Below are 15,650 nucleotides of genomic sequence, written 5' to 3'. Positions count from 1 at the left end.
GCTGATCGCTATAGCCCCCTAGGGGGACTAGTAAAATAAAATAAAAAAAGTAAAAAAAAGTTTTAAAAAATTTAAAAAAAAACAAAAAACCTAAAAGTTCAAATCACCCCCCTTTCCCCCCATTGAAAATTAAAGGGTTAAAAAAATAAATAAATATACACATATTTGGTATCGCCGCGTTCAGAAATGCCCGATCTATCAAAATATAAAATCAATTAATCTGATTGGTAAACGGCGTAGTGGCAAAAAAATTCCAAACGCCAAAATTACGTTTTTTGGTCGCCGCAAGTTTTACGCAAAATGCAATAACAGGCGATCAAAACGTAGCATCTGCGCAAAAATGCTACCATGAGAAACATCAGCTCGAGACGCAAAAAATAAGCCGTCACTGAGCCATAGATCCCAAAAAATAAGAACGCTACGTGTTTCGGAAAATGGCGCAAAACGTGCGCCACTTTTATTGGACAAACTTGTGAATTTTTTTTAACCCCTTAGATACAAGTAAACCTATACATGTTTGGTGTCTACAAATTCGCACCGACCTCAGGTATCATACCCACACATCAGTTTTACCATATAGTGAACACCGTGAATAAAACATCCCAAAAACTATTGTGCCATCACACTTTTTTTGCAATTTTTCCACACTTGAAATTTTTTTTCTGCTTTCCAGTACACCATATGGTAAAACTTATGGTTTCATTTAAAAGTACAACTTGTCCCGCAAAAAACAAGCCCTCATATGGCAAGATTGACGGAAAAATAAAAAAGTTACGGCTCTCGGAAGAAGGGGAGCAAAAAACAAAAACGCCAAAACGGAAAGTGCCCCGGGGCTGAAGGGGTTAAATGGGGTCCGTCTTATAATACCAGTGTCCGTCTAACAAATCATATAGGGTATATGTCCCTCGTAGCCCCCATCCTAAAATTAGCCCCCTTAATCTGGATATGGCCCCCTTATATTGAATATGTCCCCCAGTGATGGCACACGTCCCCTGTTGCTGGCACACGTCCCCTGTTGCTGGCACACGTCCCCTGTTGCTGGCACACGTCCCCTGGTGCTGGCACACGTCCCCTGTTGCTGGCACACGTCCCCCTGTGCTGCCCGTGGCGCCCTATGGATGGCACATGTTCCCGTGTGCTGCCCGTGGCCCCCTATGGATGGCACACTTTCCCGTGTGCTGCCCGTGGCCCCCTATGGATGGCACACTTTCCCGTGTGCTGCCCGTGGCCCCCTATGGATACACAAGAGTGGGAGGGCACTAGATACAAATAGCATATAGAAATCAAAGAGGGATCATAAAAAACCACTAGCACATTTTAGAAAAGACTAGAACAATAAAAAAGGAGAGAAAATGTGCAAAAAGTGGGATCACCAATATAACAAATAATATCATTTATTAGACACAAAAAAACAAACATGGACATACATTAAAAACAATTAAAAAAGCACAAGCTTATATGAATACATGTATTTGGTGTCAATGGTATATGGCACCAAAAGCACCCCACACCCTCAACAAGCCAAACAACCCAATGAAAAGGACATAGCCCAGCATAAAGGTTCAGACAATTATAATACAATAAGGCAGGTGATTAAAATGCCACACCAAAAAATGCCCAGACATAAATAGAGTAGGTAACTAACTAGCAATGCATTGCAGTAAATAACACACATGGGCTGAAACACAACAATCACCTGTCCCAAGAAAGTGTGTAGAACCAGAAAGATGCAAAGGCGCACGTCAGTAAGAATGAGGGCTGGAGGCGAGGAAAATGCAGAAAAGGGGGTGGGGTGGTGACCCCTCGCGTATCGCTACAGGATACTGTAGCATATGGTTCATATGCTAATTGTCCTTCCCTGCTCTTTCTGTTCCCTTCTTTCCCTGTGTCTTCCCCGAGTCAGTATTGTATATCTATGCAATTTTCTGTTTCTGATGTCTTAATGAAAATTCTGGTCAATAAATAAACAGTTTAAAAAAAAAAAAAATAACAAAAAAATGCATTGCTTTCAGACCTCAAATAATGCAAAGAAAACAAGTTCATAATCATTTAGAAACAACAATACTAATGTTTTTTAACTCAGGAAGAGATCAGAAAACAATATTTTGTGGAATAACCATGATTTTTAATCACAGCTTTCATGTGTCTCTGCATGCTTTCCACCAGTCTTTCACACTGCTATCGGGTGACCTTATGCCACTCCTGATGCAAAAATGTAAGCAGTTCTTCCTTGTTTGATTTGCTTGTGACAATCCATCTTCCTCTTGATTACATTCCAGAGGTTTTCAATGTGGTTCAGGTCTGGAGATTGTTGTTTCTAAATGATTATGAACTTGTTTTCTTTGCAGTAGTGTCTTAATTTTTGCCATTGCTTGCAAAGCACAAACTGTATTCTGCGACACAAAGATAAACATGCTGTTGATTTTGACATGTTTTTTTATTTCTCTAGACAGACCTTGAGTATGTACATAGTGTGGTCGGCAGCTTGGAGAAAGAGTAAGTTCATACTTAATAAATGCATCTTCATAAATAGCATGCACTCTCCACAGTTCATTATCAGCCAGGACATTGATGAGAATTTGCACTTGTTACTTATTCATGAGTGTTTAGTACAAGCTTCTAACATTTCTCCCAATGCTTTTTGAAAACTGATTATTAATTTATTATAGTTTGTGTTGGCAGATGGTCTGTCAATTTTTCCCATACTTGCATGGGGGGTTTAATTTTTTTTTGTTTTTTTTCTTTATTTCCTGTACCATGCACAGCCATGATATGGATGGCTTATTATTAATGCTTAAAGGGGTTTTCCTACTATCAAAATACATTTTAATTACTAGATCTTAGAATCAAAATAAGTTCCACTCTTGGATGTGTTCAAAAATAAAACAAACAAACAACTTTTCTTATGCTGTGATAATCTTATACACTTGTCCCTGCTATATACTGTGTAATGGCTGATTCTGACCGTACAGGAACATGTTCTGATTATACCACATCTCCTGGGCAGGGGAGAACATAAAGTATACAGACATTATAGTATGTGATCATAGTTGATGCTTTCTGTTAGGTAAAACATTTAATTACCTGTTTAACACCCTTGACCCCTGGGCGATTTTTCTGTTTTACTTTTACTTTTTTTTTTTTTTTTTTTTTTTCTCCCTTTTTCCAAGAGCCTAACTTTTTTTTTTTTTTGTCAGTATAGCTGTATAAGGACTTGGTTTTTTTGTACTTTTTTTTTTCCTTTTTTTTTATAAATTCTTTATTTTAATAAGACAGGGAGAATAACACTGATTCCAACTAAAAGACCAGTACATGTTAAGAACAGTTTCAATCACAAATATCAAACAACTGAAAGGTAGAAAGAGAAAACTAAAAACAAGTATCCTGTGTAGTTTTTATAAATTCTTTACATAGAGGAAAAGAAAGGAGGGAGATCGGGGAAGAAAATATAGAGAGAAGGAAGGGGGGGGGGGGGGGGGAAGGGAAAGGGAAGTGCAGGAAAGGTACTTTAGGGGGGGCTAGGGTGGTGAATGTGCTCTAATCGTGTCTGTGGACTCATCGTAAACTGTAAACCTGTGTCCCCTGCATCTCCCTCCACGCACACATAATGTGTCCCCTGCATTTCCTTCCACGCACATAATGTGTCCCCTGCATCTCCCTCCACGCACACATAATGTGTCCCCTGCATCTCCCTCCACGCACACATAATGTGTCCCCTGCATTTCCTTCCACGTACATAATGTGTCCCCTGCATCTCCCTCCACGCACATAATGTGTCCCCTGCATCTCCCTCCACGCACATAATGTATCCCCTGCATATCCCTCCACGCACACATAATGTGTCCCCTGCATTTCCTTCCACACACATAATGTGTCCCCTGCATCTCCCTCCACGCACATAATGTATCCCCTGCATATCCCAAAACCTGTGCAGAGAGAGATGCAGCGAGCTCATTAGCTGTGAGTCTTTTGGTAGGCAGATAAAGTACTATTGACGTTCTTACTGATACGTAAGTGGCATCTACATTTAACACTTGTTTTTTTGTTGTTTTTTTTTTGCGTATTTAAAGTGAAATATTTCATATTGACACAGAAATCAACTGCAGTATAAATGTTTAATCTTAATGTGCCCCCTGCATCTCCCTCCACACACAAAATGTGTCCCTGCATCTCCCTCCATGCATATGTGTCCCCTGCATCTCTCTCCACGCATAAAATGTGCCCCCTGCATCTCCCTCCACGCGCATGTGTCTCCTGCATCTCCCTCCATGCATGTCTCCTGCATCTCCCTCCATGCATATGTGCCCCCTGCGTCTCCCTCCACACACGTAATGTGCCCCCTGCATCGTTCTTTCCACACATAATGTATTCCTTGCATTTCTCTCCACACACACAATGTGCCCCCTGCATCTCCCTCCACACATACAGTATAATGTGCCCCCTGCATCTCCCTCCACACATACAGTATAGCGTGCCCCCTGCATCTCCCTCCAAACACAGTATAACGTGCTCCCTGCATCTCCCTCCACACATACAGTATAATGTGCCCCCTACATCTCCCTCCACACACATAATGTGTCTCATTGCATCTCCCACCACACAAATGTGTCCCCTGCAGTTCCCAAAACCTGTGTGGAGAGGGATGCAGGGAGCTGAATAGCAGCGAGTATTTTTGGTAGGCAGATACAATATATTCTCTAGAGCTGAGATATTTGCTGTTGATTGAGTTCCTGATGTACGCTGTAGAGTAACCGTAAAAACCTCTCTGAAACGAACACCTAAAATTGCATTGAAAAATGTTATTTCTTTATCGTTCCTTATGGGAGACCCAAACCATGGGTGTATAGCTACTGCCTCCGGAGGACACACAAAGTACTACACTCAAACGTGTAGCTCCTCCCTCCGGCTATATACACCCCCTGGATGACAATCTACCCAGTTCATTGCTTTGTGTTTCAGGAGGTCACACACACTTGTATTCTCTGATATTTTTCATTTTTATTTTTAAAGATTTGGAAGAAAAGCGGGTCCAGTCTGGACTCCCGGCATGTCCCTTCACGCCCCACTCTGCGGGGTGCTGTTAAGGTTGACTTTAATAAGGCTGAAGCCTTCACATGCCGAGCTCCTTCGCATCCTCTGTCGAGGCTCTGTTTGAAGTGGGAGCCATCACGGTCCTCTCTGCTTGCAGGAGGCCGGCTCCATCCGCAGCCCTGTCTGGTCCCTGCTGGAAGGAGCGTTTACCCCCCTCTCCAGGGACATCTCCCTGCGTCTCAAGAGCTAAGTATTGAGACGTTTTTCAGGGGTCCCGGGTACTTTTATTTGGGGGACAGTATGTGTTGTAACTTTACTGTAAATTTCGGCCGGTTCTGGGAGTTTCCTCTGAGAACCGCGCCGAAGGTGCCTGCTGCTCGGCCGCGTTTTGAAATCTAGGCCCCGGCTTCAGTTTGGGCCTAGTTTCGTTTTCGGCTCCCTGCATGTTTTGCATACGGCGCCGCCCACCGCCCGGCCAGCAGAGGGGAGGACTCTCCTCTCTGGAGAGATGTGCCCTCCCCTGTACCTCGTCCTGTATCTCTCTGCCCTCCGTTTTTTCCGCTCCTGGGCTTATACACGCCCCCCCCTCCTCCTCCCAGCGCCATTTTCTCAGCGTTCTTACACTGGACGGCGCTGGGAGCTGCAGCTGTTGCTGTTTTGGGAAAGCTGTCGCTTCACTGGGACTTGGAGCGGTGGAATCCGGAGGGCACACAGAGAGTGGTGTGGTAAGCCACAACCTCTGGTTGTGGGCTTTTTATATACACTTTCAGGCATTCTACAGGAGTGTTTTTATTGCTGCAGAGCCCCCCCATCAGCAGCATGTCTGTCACCCGGAGCATGGCTGCAAACATGTATGCTTTTTGCACTGCATGTAAGCGCATTCTGCCAGAGCCGAGCACATTCCCACATTGTGATGCCTGTGCTAATATGGTTGTGTCTCAGCCTGGAGCCTCCTCAGGGGTCCCCTCGGCTGCTCCGGCCCTGGTAGCTGAACCCCCGGCTTGGGTAGCCTCTTTTTCACAAGCTATTTCCCAGTCTTTTGCCGACTCCATGGGGCAGCTGTCCCGGACACTGCTGTCTGTGCATCAGCCCCCCCCTCAGAGTGTCTCTGCTGCTCAGAGCTCTGCGGAGCCCTCAGAGCATGTTCTAGGTCCCAGTCCCCCTAAACGGAGACATAGGGACCCTTCTCCTCCCTCGTCCCACGGCTCTGATTCACGTGCCGACGTGCAGGGCGAGGGGGATTCGTTTACTGTGGGCTCAGACGCTACTTCTATGTACCCCATTGATTTGTCTGAGGGTGATGCGGATGTTAGTGACTTGATTGCGTCCATTAACTCCGTTCTGAACCTCAACCCACCAGAGTCAGAGGAACAAACCTCTCTGGTAGAGATTCACCAGTTTACCTCACCTAAGAAAGCTAAAAGTATGTTTTTTAACCACTCCAGCTTTCAGACCACTGTTAACAAGCCCAGGGCCTGTCCTGACAAACGCTTTCTGAAGCGTAGTTCAGATGACCGTTTTCCTTTTCCACCAGAGGTGGTTAAGGAATGGGCCCAGTCCCCAAAGGTAGACCCTCCGGTGTCCAGAATCTCAGCCCGCACAGTCGTAGCTGTGGCTGATGGCACTTCTCTTAAAAATCCCACTGACCGCCAGGTTGACCTTCTGGCCAAGTCTGTATATGAGGCGGCAGGAGCCTCGTTCTCCCCGTCTTTTGCGGCAGTATGGGCTCTTAAGGCAGTCTCTGCCTCTCTGGCGGAGATGCATTCCCTCACCAGGGACTCTATTCCTGAGATGGATGCCTTAACTTCTCAAGCTTCGGCTTTTGCATCCTACGCCATGTCTGCCATCCTGGAGGCTTCTCACCGCACGGCGGTGGCCTCCGCTAACTCCCTCGCGATCCGCAGGATCTTGTGGCTTCGAGAGTGGAAAGCAGACGCTTCTTCTAAGAAGTACCTTGCGAGTCTCCCTTTTGCTGGGTCCCGGCTGTTTGGAGAACAGCTGGATGACATAATTAAGGAAGCTACTGGCGGAAAGAGTACTTCCTTGCCGCAAGCTAAGGCCAGGAAACCGGTCCAGAGCAGGAACCAATCGAATTTTCGTTCCTTTCGTTCCTCTAACTGGTCAGCCTCTAAGCCCTCGACCTCGTCCACTACCGCAGCCAAGGATCGTAAACCCAACTGGCGCGCAAAGCCGCGTCCTCAAAAGGCCGGAGGAGCCGCTGCCACTAAGGCAGCCTCCTCTTGACTATCTGGCTACGCCAGCAACGTCCTTGGTCGGTGGCAGGCTCTCCCACTTTGGCGACGTGTGGTTTCAACACGTCTCCGATCAGTGGGTGCGGGATATCATCTCCCACGGCTACAGGATAGAATTTTCTTCCAGCCCGCCAAACAGATTTTTTCTGTCCACCCCCCCCTGCTCCAAAGCCGCTGCCTTCTCTCAGGCCGTGGCATCCCTGCAGGCCAACGGTGTAATTGTTCCGGTTCCCGCCCGGGAACGGTTCAGCGGTTTCTACTCAAACCTCTTTCTAGTCCCCAAAAAGGACGGTTCCTTCCGGCCCATCCTGGATCTCAAGCTTCTCAACAAGCACGTTCAGGTGCGGCACTTTCGCATGGAATCTCTGAGATCGGTCATTGCCTCAATGACCCAAGGAGATTTTCTGGCATCCATCGACATCAGAGATGCCTATCTGCATGTTCCTATTGCGGTTTCGCACCAGCGTTGGCTACGCTTTGCAATCGGAGAGGAACATTTCCAATTCGTGGCTCTCCCCTTCGGCCTAGCCACGGCCCCTCGAGTATTCACCAAGGTCATGGCAGCAGTGGTTGCGGTCCTGCACCTCCAGGGGTTGGCAGTGATTCCTTACCTGGACGACCTTCTAGTCAAGGCCTCATCCAGTGCAGACTGCCAGCGGAGTGTCTCGCTCACTCTCGCCATTCTAGTCCAGTTCGGGTGGCTTGTCAATTTGCCCAAGTCCACTCTGATTCCAACCCAGAAACTCGAGTACCTAGGGATGCAATTCGAGACTCTGCCGGCACTTGTGAAGCTGCCCTTAGTCAAACAGCAGTCTCTTCGTCTGGCGGTACGCTCTCTGCTGAGGCACCGCCGTCATTCCATCAGACACCTCATGCGGGTGCTGGGTCAGATGGTGGCGTCAATGGAAGCGGTTCCCTTTGCCCAGTTCCATCTGCGTCCCCTGCAGCTGGACATCCTCCGCTGTTGGGACAAGCGGATCTCTTCCTTGCACAGGCTGGTGGCTCTGTCGCCACAAACCAGGAGCTCTCTTCAGTGGTGGCTTCGGCCCCTCTCTCTGTCACAGGGACGCTCCTTCCTGACTCCGTCCTGGGTAATCCTCACCACGGATGCCAGTCTCTCCGGTTGGGGAGCAGTATTTCTCCATCACCGAGCACAGGGCACTTGGACTTCGTCCGAATCAGCCCTCTCAATCAATGTGCTGGAGATCAGAGCTGTGTTTCTAGCTCTCCTAGCCTTTCACCACCTGTTGGTGGGCAAGCACATCCGAGTCCAGTCAGACAACGCGACAGCGGTTGCCTACATCAATCACCAGGGCGGGACTCACAGCCGTCTGGCGATGCTGGAGGTTCAACGAATCCTCCAGTGGACGGAGGACTCGAAGTCCACCATATCTGCAGTCCACATCCCAGGCGTAGAAAACTGGGAGGCCGAATATCTCAGCCGTCAAACCGTAGACTGCGGCGAGTGGGCCCTGCATCCGTCAGTGTTCAAATCACTCTGCCGCAAGTGGGGCACTCCAGAGGTAGATCTAATGGCATCCCGGCACAACAACAAGGTTCCGGTTTACGTGGCTCGCTCCCACGATCCTCAAGCCTTCGCAGCAGACGCACTGGTTCAAGATTGGTCTCAGTTCCGTCTGGCCTATGTGTTTCCCCCTCTAGCGCTCTTGCCCAGGGTTCTGCGCAAGATCAGAATGGAGGGCCGTCGAGTCATGCTCATTGCTCCGGACTGGCCCAGGCGAGCGTGGTACCCAGACCTGCTCCGTCTGTCCGTAGAGGTGCCGTGGCGTCTCCCGGACCGCCCAGACCTTCTCTCTCAAGGTCCGTTCTTCCGCCAGAATTCTGCGGCTCTCAGATTGACGGCGTGGCTCTTGAGTCCTGGATCCTGACGGCTTCAGGCATTCCCTCTGAGGTCATCTCCACCATGACTCAGGCTCGGAAGTCTTCCTCGGCCAAGATTTACCACAGGACTTGGAAAATTTTCCTGTCCTGGTGTCGTTCGTCCGGCCATGCCCCTTGGCCATTCTCCTTGCCGACCATCCTGTCTTTTCTACAGTCCGGTCTACAGCTAGGACTGTCCCTCAATTCCCTTAAGGGACAGGTGTCTGCTCTGTCGGTATTGTTCCAGCGGCGTATCGCCCGACTGGCTCAGGTGCGCACCTTCATGCAGGGCGCATCTCACATCATTCCTCCTTACCGGCGGCCCTTGGATCCCTGGGACCTTAATCTGGTCCTCACGGCCTTACAGAAACCCCCCTTTGAGCCTCTCAGGGAAGTTCCCTTGTCTAGACTTTCACAGAAAGTTGTTTTTCTAGTAGCCATAACTTCTCTCAGGAGAGTTTCGGATTTGGCTGCGCTCTCTTCAGAATCCCCCTTTTTGGTGTTTCACCAAGACAAGGTGGTTCTTCGTCCGACTCCGGACTTTCTCCCTAAGGTGGTGTCTCCTTTCCACCTTAACCAGGACATTTCATTGCCTTCTCTTTGTCCGGCCCCGGTGCATCGTTTTGAGAAGGCGTTGCACTCCTTAGATTTGGTGCGGGCGCTCCGAATCTATGTGTCACGCACCGCTGTTTTTAGGCGGTGCACATCTCTTTTTGTGCTAACCACTGGTCAGCGCAAGGGTCTCGCTGCTTCTAAACCGACTCTAGCTCGTTGGATCAGGTCGGCTATCTCCGATGCCTACCAGTGTTCTCAGGTGCCTCCCCCGCCGGGGATTAAGGCGCACTCGACCAGAGCTGTCGGTGCCTCCTGGGCTTTCAGGCACCAGGCTACGGCTCAGCAGGTTTGTCAGGCTGCCACATGGTCCAGTCTGCACACTTTTTCGAAGCACTACCAGGTGCATGCTCATGCTTCGGCAGATGCGAGCTTGGGCAGATGCATTCTTCAGGCGGCTGTCGCCCATTTGTGAAGTTAGGTTTTGCCTACTTCTCAGTTGGTTTATTTCCCGCCCATGGACTGCTTTGGAACGTCCCATGGTTTGGGTCTCCCATAAGGAACGATAAAGAAAAAGAGAATTTTGTTTACTTACCGTAAATTCTTTTTCTTATAGTTCCGACATGGGAGACCCAGCACCCTCCCTGTTGCCTGTTGGCAGTTTTTTGTTCCGTGTGTTTCACCGGCTGTTGTTAGTAGACAGAGTTCTGGTCTTTCCGAGTTTTACTCTTTCTCTACTTATGGGTGGATGTCCTCCTTCAGCTTTTGCACTGAACTGGGTAGATTGTCATCCAGGGGGTGTATATAGCCGGAGGGAGGAGCTACACGTTTGAGTGTAGTACTTTGTGTGTCCTCCGGAGGCAGTAGCTATACACCCATGGTTTGGGTCTCCCATGTCGGAACTATAAGAAAAAGAATTTACGGTAAGTAAACAAAATTCTCTTTTTTTATGGGATACTTGTGAAGAGGATCCTGATGGAAACCTCTGATCTAGAGGATACTGTGTTGTAGACGCAGTGTCATCCCTCCTGCGGAATCACTAGTGTTCTCTGCAGGGGACCGCAGCTGCCTGTTCCCACGATCAGGGTTTGGGGCGCTGCAGACGTTAGCTCTATTCTCCCTCTAGAGAACACTTGCGTCTCCACAACATAAATTGACCTGCTGAGGTTGAGGAAGCCGCACCGCAAGTCAGCTTATGCTGCATCGAAAAAAAAGCACTGTGGGCATGGGATTTCTATAAATCCAATCCACTGTACTTGTACTGTAAAATGCAGCATTTTGGATTCAGCGGAAATACACTGCGTCCTTCACGCTACTTAATCCTGATCTTGGGAACCCAGTCTTAAAGAAAAGAAACTCCTTCAAAAACTCCCTCAAAAAGGAACGTTTCCTAAAGCCACTTCACCTTGGAAAACTCATTGGTTTTGAATGCCTTAAAATAATTCAGTGTGCACATTACAGTCAATATCCTAAATATTTGCATTTTTTATTAGATTCTCCACAGAAATCAACGATGGTTTAGTGGAAGTGATTTCTCCACCTGCTACTTATTATCCAGACTTAACAAATTTAAAAGAGACGTTTGGAGACTCGAAGGAAAGGGTTAGGTAAGTGATGAAAAGTAAATGCTGCAATTCTAGTTAAATAGATATTTACTAATTGTGTGCTTTGCCAGCATGTCAATGATTCTTTACTCTGTACACTAAAGGTCCAGTCACACTAAACAACTTACCAGCGATCCCAACAACGATAGGGATCGCTGGTAAGTTGCTAGGAGGTTGCTGGTGAGATGTCACACTGCGACGCTCCAGCGATCCCACCAGCAACCTGACCTGGCAGGGATCGCTGGAGCGTCGCTACACGAGTTGCTGGTGAGCTCACCAGTGACCAGCCCCCAGCGCCGCGTGGAAGATGCTGCGCTTGGTAACTAAGGTAAATATCGGGTAACCAACCCGATATTTATCTTGGTTACCAGCGCACGCAGCTACACGTGCAGAGAGCAGGGAGCAGCGCACACTGAGCGCTGGCTCCCTGCTCTCCTAGTTACAGCACACATCGGGTTAATTACCCGATGTGTGGTGGAGCTAAATGTGCACAGAGCAGGGAGCAGCGCACACCGGGTGCAGCTGCACAGGGTACATATATAGGGTATAGAGTACAGGGTGCAGCTGCACAGAGCAGGGAGCAGCGCACACCGCTTAGCGCTGGCTCCCTGCTCTCCTAGTTACAGCACACATCGGGTTAATTACCCGATGTGTGGTGGAGCTAAATGTGCACAGAGCAGGGAGCAGCGCACACCGGGTGCAGCTGCACAGGGTACATATATAGGGTATAGAGTACAGGGTGCAGCTGCACAGAGCAGGGAGCAGCGCACACCGCTTAGCGCTGGCTCCTTGCTCTCCTAGCTACAGCACACATCGGGTTAATTAACCCGATGTGTCCTGCAGCTACATGTGCACAGAGCAGGAGCCGGCACTGACAGTGAGAGCGGCGGAGGCTGGTAACAAAGGTAAATATCGGGTAACCAAGGACAGGGCTTCTTGGTTACCCAATGTTTACTGTGGTTACCAGCCTCCGCAGAAGCCGGCTCCTGCTGCCTGCACATTTAGTTGTTGCTGTCACACACCGATCTGTGCTTCACAGCGGGACAGCAACAACTAAAAAATGGCCCAGGACATTCAGCAACAACCAACGACCTCACAGCAGGGGCCAGGTTGTTGCTGGATGTCACACACAGCGACATCACTAGGAACATCGCTGCTACGTCACAAAAGTTGTTCGTTAGCAGCGATGTTGCTAGCGATGTTGCTTAGTGTGACGGGGCCTTAAGCTGGGTTTACACACTGCAACATCGCAAACGACATCGCTGTAACGTCACCGGTTTTGTGACGTTACAGCGACCTCCCCAGCGACATTGCAGTGTGTGAAACCTATCAGCGACCTGGCCCCTGCTGTGAAGTTGTGATCGCTACAAATCGTTCAGGACCATTCCTAGGTCCTTTGTTTCCCGCTGTGCAGCATGCATCGCTAGCAAGTTTCAGTGTGTAAAGGGGACTTTACAGCGACTCCGCGGCTCTGTCTGTGTAGCGTCCTGATTAGCGGTCACGGGTGAAGGATTCAGCGTTGACCGCTAATCCCCCGAGTGACTGAAGTGTCCCCCCCCCCCCTCTCTCATACTCACCGATCCCCGATCACCGGCGCTGCACGGCGTTCCCTCTGCTCCAGCGGCTTTTACTGTTTTGAAAAAGCCGGCCGCTCATTAAACAATCTCCTATTCCCTGCTTTCCCCGCCCACCGGCAAATATGATTGGTTGCAGTGAGACACGCCCACACGCTGAGTGACAGCTGTGTCACTGCACCCAATCACAGCAGCCGGTGGGCGTGTCTATACTGTGCAGTAAAATAAATAAATAAATAATTAAAAAATCCGGCGTGAGGTCCCCCCCCCAATTTTAATACCAGCCAGATAAAGCCATACGGCTAAAGGCTGGTATTCTCAGGATGGGGAGCCCCACGTTATGGGGAGCCCCCCAGCCTAACAATATCAGCCAGCAGCCGCCCAGAATTGCCGCATACATTAGATGCGACAGTTCAGGGACTGTACCCGGCTCTTCCCGATTTGCCCTGGTGCGTTGGCAAATCAGGGTAATAAGGAGTTATTGGCAGCCCATAGCTGCCAATAAGTCCTAGATTAATCATGTCAGGCGTCTCCCCGAGATTCCTTCCATCATTAATCTGTAAGTTACAGTTAAAAAACACACACCCGAAAAATCCTTTATTAGAAATAAAAAACACTAACAAATTCCCTCATTACCAATTTATTACCCACAACAAAGCCCTCCTTGTCCGGCGTATTCCACGGTCCTCCAGCGTCGCATCCAGCTCTGCTGCATGCAGGTGACAGGAGCAGCAGAAGACACAGCCGCTCCTGTCACCTGCACGCAGCTAATGAAGAGAGCCGTGTGATCGGCTGAGCTGTCACTGAGGTTACCTGGAGCCAGCGGTGGATGCAGCGGTGGCCGCGGGTAACCTCAGTGACAGCTCAGCTGATCGCGCTACTCACCGCCGCTCAGCTGATCGCGCTACTCACCGCCGCTCCGGTCAGGTACACGCAGCAAATGATGTGAGTAGCGCGATCAGCTGAGCTGTCACTGAGGTTACCCGCGGCCACCGCTGGATCCAGGTAACCTCAGTGACAGCTCAGCCGATCACACGGCTCTCTTCATTAGCTGCGTGCAGGTGACAGGAGCGGCTGTGTCTTCTGCTGCTCCTGTCACCTGCATGCAGCAGAGCTGGATGCGACGCTGGAGGACCGTGGATTACGCCGGACAAGGAGGGCTTTGTTGTGGGTAATAAATTGGTAATGAGGGAATGTGTTTGTGTTTTTTATTTCTAATAAAGGATTTTTTCGGGTGTGTGTGTGTGTGTTTATTTACTGTCACTTACAGATTAATCATGGAAGGAATCTCGGGGAGACGCCTGACATGATTAATCTAGGACTTATTGGCAGCTATGTGCTGCCAATAACTCCTTATTACCCCGATTTGCCAACGCACCAGGGCAAATCGGGAAGAGCCGGGTACAGTCCCAGAACTGTCGCATCTAATGTATGCGGCAATTCTGGGCGGCTGCTGACTGATATTGTTAGGCTGGGGGGCTCCCCATAACGTGGGGCTCCCCATCCTGAGAATACCAGCCTGCAGCCGTATGGCTTTATCTGGCTGGTATTAAAATAGGGGGAACCGCACGCCGGATTTTTTAATTATTTATTTATTTATTTATTTTACTGCACAGTATAGACACGCCCACCGGCTGCTGTGATTGGGTGCAGTGACACAGCTGTCACTCAGCGTGTGGGCGTGTCTCACTGCAACCAATCACATTTGTCGGTGGGCGGGGAAAGCAGGGAATACGAGATTGTTTAATGAGCGGCCGGCTTGTTCAAAAAAGGAAAAGCCGCCGGAGCAGTGTGAATGCCGTGCAGCGCCGGGGATCGGTGAGTATGAGAGAGGGGGGGAAATCACCAGCAAATGAGGTGAGTAACGCGATCAGCTGAACTGTCACTGAGGTTACCCGCGGCCACCGCTGCATCCACCGCTGGATCCAGGTAACCTCAGTGACAGCTCAGCCGATCACACGGCTCTCTTCATTAGCTGTGTGGAGGTGACAGGAGCGGCTGTGTCTTCTGCTGCTCCTGTCACCTGCATGCAGCAGAGCTGGATGCGACACTGGAGGACCGTGGATTACGCCGGACAAGGAGGGCTTTGTTGTGGGTAATAAATTGGTAATGAGGGAATTTGTTAGTGTTTTTTATTTCTAATAAAGGATTTTTCGGGTGTGTGTTTTTTAACTGTAATTTACAGATTAATCATGGAAGGTATCTCGGGGTGACGCCTGACATGATTAATCTTGGACTTATTGGCAGCTATGGGCTGCCAATAACTCCTTATTACCCCGATTTGCCAACGCACCAGGGCAAATCGGGAAGAGCCGGGTACAGTCCCAGATCTGTCGCATCTAATGTATGCGGCAATTCTGGGCGTCTGCTGGCTGATATTGTTAGGCTGGGGGGCTCCCCATAACGTGGGGCTCCCCATCCTGAGAATACCAGCCTGCAGCCGTATGGCTTTATCTGGCTGGTATTAAAATAGGGGGGGACCGCACGCCGTAATTTTTAATTATTTATTTATTTACACGGCACACAGAGCCACGCGGCATTAAATGAAGTCGGGTGAAGTTTACCTGCTTTTTTGACACGTCCCCAACGACCAGCTAGTCGCTCTGCAGGTCCGGATCGCTGTTAGGTCGTTGGCCAGGTCTGCCTGTTTGACAGCTCACCAGAGACTTTGTAGTTTGTAGCGATCCCGGCTAGGTTGAGTTCGCAGGTTGGATCGCTAGAAAGTCTCAGTGTGTAAAAGCAGCTTTAAGGTGAAG

At 49.3% G+C, this 15,650-nt stretch overlaps 1 protein-coding gene across 1 annotated transcript in view; it reads left to right on the top strand.

The window, feature by feature from the left end:
• The window catches only part of MGAT4A (alpha-1,3-mannosyl-glycoprotein 4-beta-N-acetylglucosaminyltransferase A), a 107,119-nt gene that overhangs the window by 33,827 nt on the left and 57,642 nt on the right, over positions 1–15,650 (top strand). Inside the window, exons 6-7 of the mRNA XM_075336398.1 lie at positions 2,450–2,496; positions 11,210–11,323. Coding sequence (XP_075192513.1) covers positions 2,450–2,496; positions 11,210–11,323 — 161 coding nt within the window. The remainder of the gene's footprint in view (positions 1–2,449; positions 2,497–11,209; positions 11,324–15,650) is intronic.

The sequence above is a fragment of the Anomaloglossus baeobatrachus genome, chromosome 2 (genome assembly GCF_048569485.1).
Source record: "Anomaloglossus baeobatrachus isolate aAnoBae1 chromosome 2, aAnoBae1.hap1, whole genome shotgun sequence".
Classification (NCBI taxonomy): domain Eukaryota; kingdom Metazoa; phylum Chordata; class Amphibia; order Anura; family Aromobatidae; genus Anomaloglossus; species Anomaloglossus baeobatrachus.
Note: the sequence above shows the minus strand (reverse complement) of the source record. Positions and strands in the feature narration are given on the sequence as shown.